The sequence below is a fragment of the Ailuropoda melanoleuca genome, unplaced genomic scaffold (genome assembly GCF_002007445.2).
Source record: "Ailuropoda melanoleuca isolate Jingjing unplaced genomic scaffold, ASM200744v2 unplaced-scaffold75207, whole genome shotgun sequence".
In the NCBI taxonomy this organism is placed as follows: domain Eukaryota; kingdom Metazoa; phylum Chordata; class Mammalia; order Carnivora; family Ursidae; genus Ailuropoda; species Ailuropoda melanoleuca.
The window spans coordinates 1-2,351 of record NW_023250734.1 but is presented as its reverse complement, the minus strand read 5'-3'; the positions used below and the strand labels follow the sequence as shown (position 1 = coordinate 2,351).

At 40.4% G+C, this 2,351-nt stretch overlaps 1 protein-coding gene across 1 annotated transcript; it reads right to left on the bottom strand.

Annotated features, from left to right (window-relative positions):
* Positions 1-7: 7 nt before the first annotated feature.
* On the bottom strand, positions 8-788 carry LOC100471651 (olfactory receptor 4C6; the record flags this gene model as incomplete). Its single annotated transcript, XM_002930241.4, is given in 3 exon segments — positions 8-181; positions 184-353; positions 356-788. Coding segments are annotated over 3 exon segments (777 nt in total), but the record flags the coding sequence as incomplete, so codon positions are not given.
* Between the last annotated feature and the right edge of the window lie 1,563 nt (positions 789-2,351).

Genomic DNA, 2,351 nt, shown 5'->3' with positions numbered 1-2,351 from the left:
ACAGGAAAATGCACGGCACAAAGAACAAGATGACCACGGTGAGGTGGGAGCCACAGGTGGAAAGGGCTTTGTGCCACCCTTCAGAGCTACAAGACTTCAGGGAGCAGAGGATGACCACATAGGATGCGATGAGAATAAGGAAGATGGTCACACACATCATNGGAAGATGGTCACACACATCACCCCACTGTTGAGGATGACTAAGAGACCCAGGATGTGGGTGTCCATGCAGGCCAGCTTCAACAAGGGAAACAAATCACATATAAAGAGGTCAATGACACTGGGGCCACAGAAGGGTATTTGATACATGAAGAGAAGCTGTACTACTGCATGGATAAAGCCCCCCACCCAGGCCCTCCCAGCAGCAGGCAGCACACCCCAGGGCTCATGATGGTCCTGTAGTGCAGGGGCTTACAGATGGCCACATAGCGGTCATAGGCCATCATGATGAGAAGGATGATTCCCACACCACCAAAGAAATGCTCTGCAAAGATCTGGGTTAGGCAGCCTTCTAAGGAGATGGTAGAGCTCTTCGAGAAGGAGTCTACAATTATCTTGGGGGCAATGACAGAAGAGTAGGTGGCATCCATGAGGGACAAGGAAGTAAGGAAAAAATACATAGGTGATCTCAGACTCTGACTTGTGATTATGGTTACCACAATGAGTAGGTTTCCCAAAACTGTGAACACGTACATAATTAGAAACACAGCAGAGAAGATTTTCCGCAGCTCCGGGTTCTCTGTAATGCCCAAAAGAATGAATTCAGTCACATTGTTTGGATTCTCCATTTACTATGGTCTGATATAAGCACACCACTCTGAGATGGAAAATCTACAAAAGAATATTATTTTTAATTAGTAGTCACTAAGTGTGTTGTCCAACTTTTACGCTGTAACTCATACCCTCTTTTTTTCATTTTTTTATTTTTCTTTTTTATTAAAGCATCAGCTTTATTGAGTTATAATTTACATACTATAAAATTCACCTGTTTGAGTGTAAAATTCAATGATTTTTAATGAATTTATAGAGTTGTGCAGCCGTCACTACAGTCCAATTTTAAGACAGTTTTGTCACCCCTAAAACATCCTCCCTGTACATTTGTGGTCACATCTCATTCCCACCCCTCCGCTCCAGCCAACCCCTAATTTACTTCCCTTATCCATAGATTTGCCTTTGCTAGCCATTTCATATAAAAAGAATCATACAACATGTGGCCTTCTTGGTCCGGATTCTTCCACTTAGCATAATGTTTTCAAGGTTTATCAATGTTGAAGCATGAATCACTACTTCATTTCTCTTCATGGTAGAATAATATTCCATTCTATGGATATACTACATTTTGTTTGCCGATTCACTACTTAATGGGCATTTGGGTTGCTTCTGCTCATTGGCCATTATGAATAAAGCTGCTATGAAACTCACATACAAGTCTTTGTGGGAATATATGTCTTAATGTCTCCTTGGTAGATACCTATGACTGGAATGGCTAGGTCATATGGTAAATTTATATTTAACGTTTTAAGAAACTACTGAATTATTTTCCAAAGTACTTTCACCGTTTTATATCCCCACCAGCTGTGTGTGAGGGTTCCAGTTTCTCCACATTCTCACCAAAACTTGGTAATGTCTGTCTTTCTGATTATAGTCATGCCCTAGAGGACTGCAGTGGTCCCTATCTGAGGATATACCCTCTTGAGCTACTTTTCTCTAGCCACTGATACAGCAACCAGCTGCTAATAGTGTAACCTGACGACAGCTCCATCCCTCCATCCTCACTGACTCTCCAGCAACACTTCCATGTCCCAGTAAATTTCTTGCTTTCTGTCCCAATATTTGCTGCTTCAGAACTTGGAAAATCCTGCTTCATTATTCTGGAGCATGCTTACACTTGGAATTATGAAGGGATTAACATACTTCAAAGAAATTCTAGATCATTAATAAGTAGGAGACAGTGAATAAATGATAACCAACTTAACACAGTCTTGGATTAACTTTCCTTTCTTCCCTGTTTCACTCTCTCCATTCACTCTCTCTATTCTGTTTTCCAGAATAAACCACCTACATACAAGCGCTTCTCTCAGCCTCTGACTTTTGGTAACCTCAAACTAGAAAGCTGACATTAATTTATAACTAGACATACCCAAGAGCTAAGAACTTGGAAAATTTCATAAAAATTCTCATTAATTTTCTCCATATATTTATTGAGTATCTAGAATGAACTAGTTGAACAACCTGCAAGCCAGGTCATATCCCAAGGACTCTGCACTTAATAAGAATGACACTCTTTCCCTATACATTCCTTCCTCTCAAATTGGATTACTATTACATATTGCAAATATTCAATTAACCCC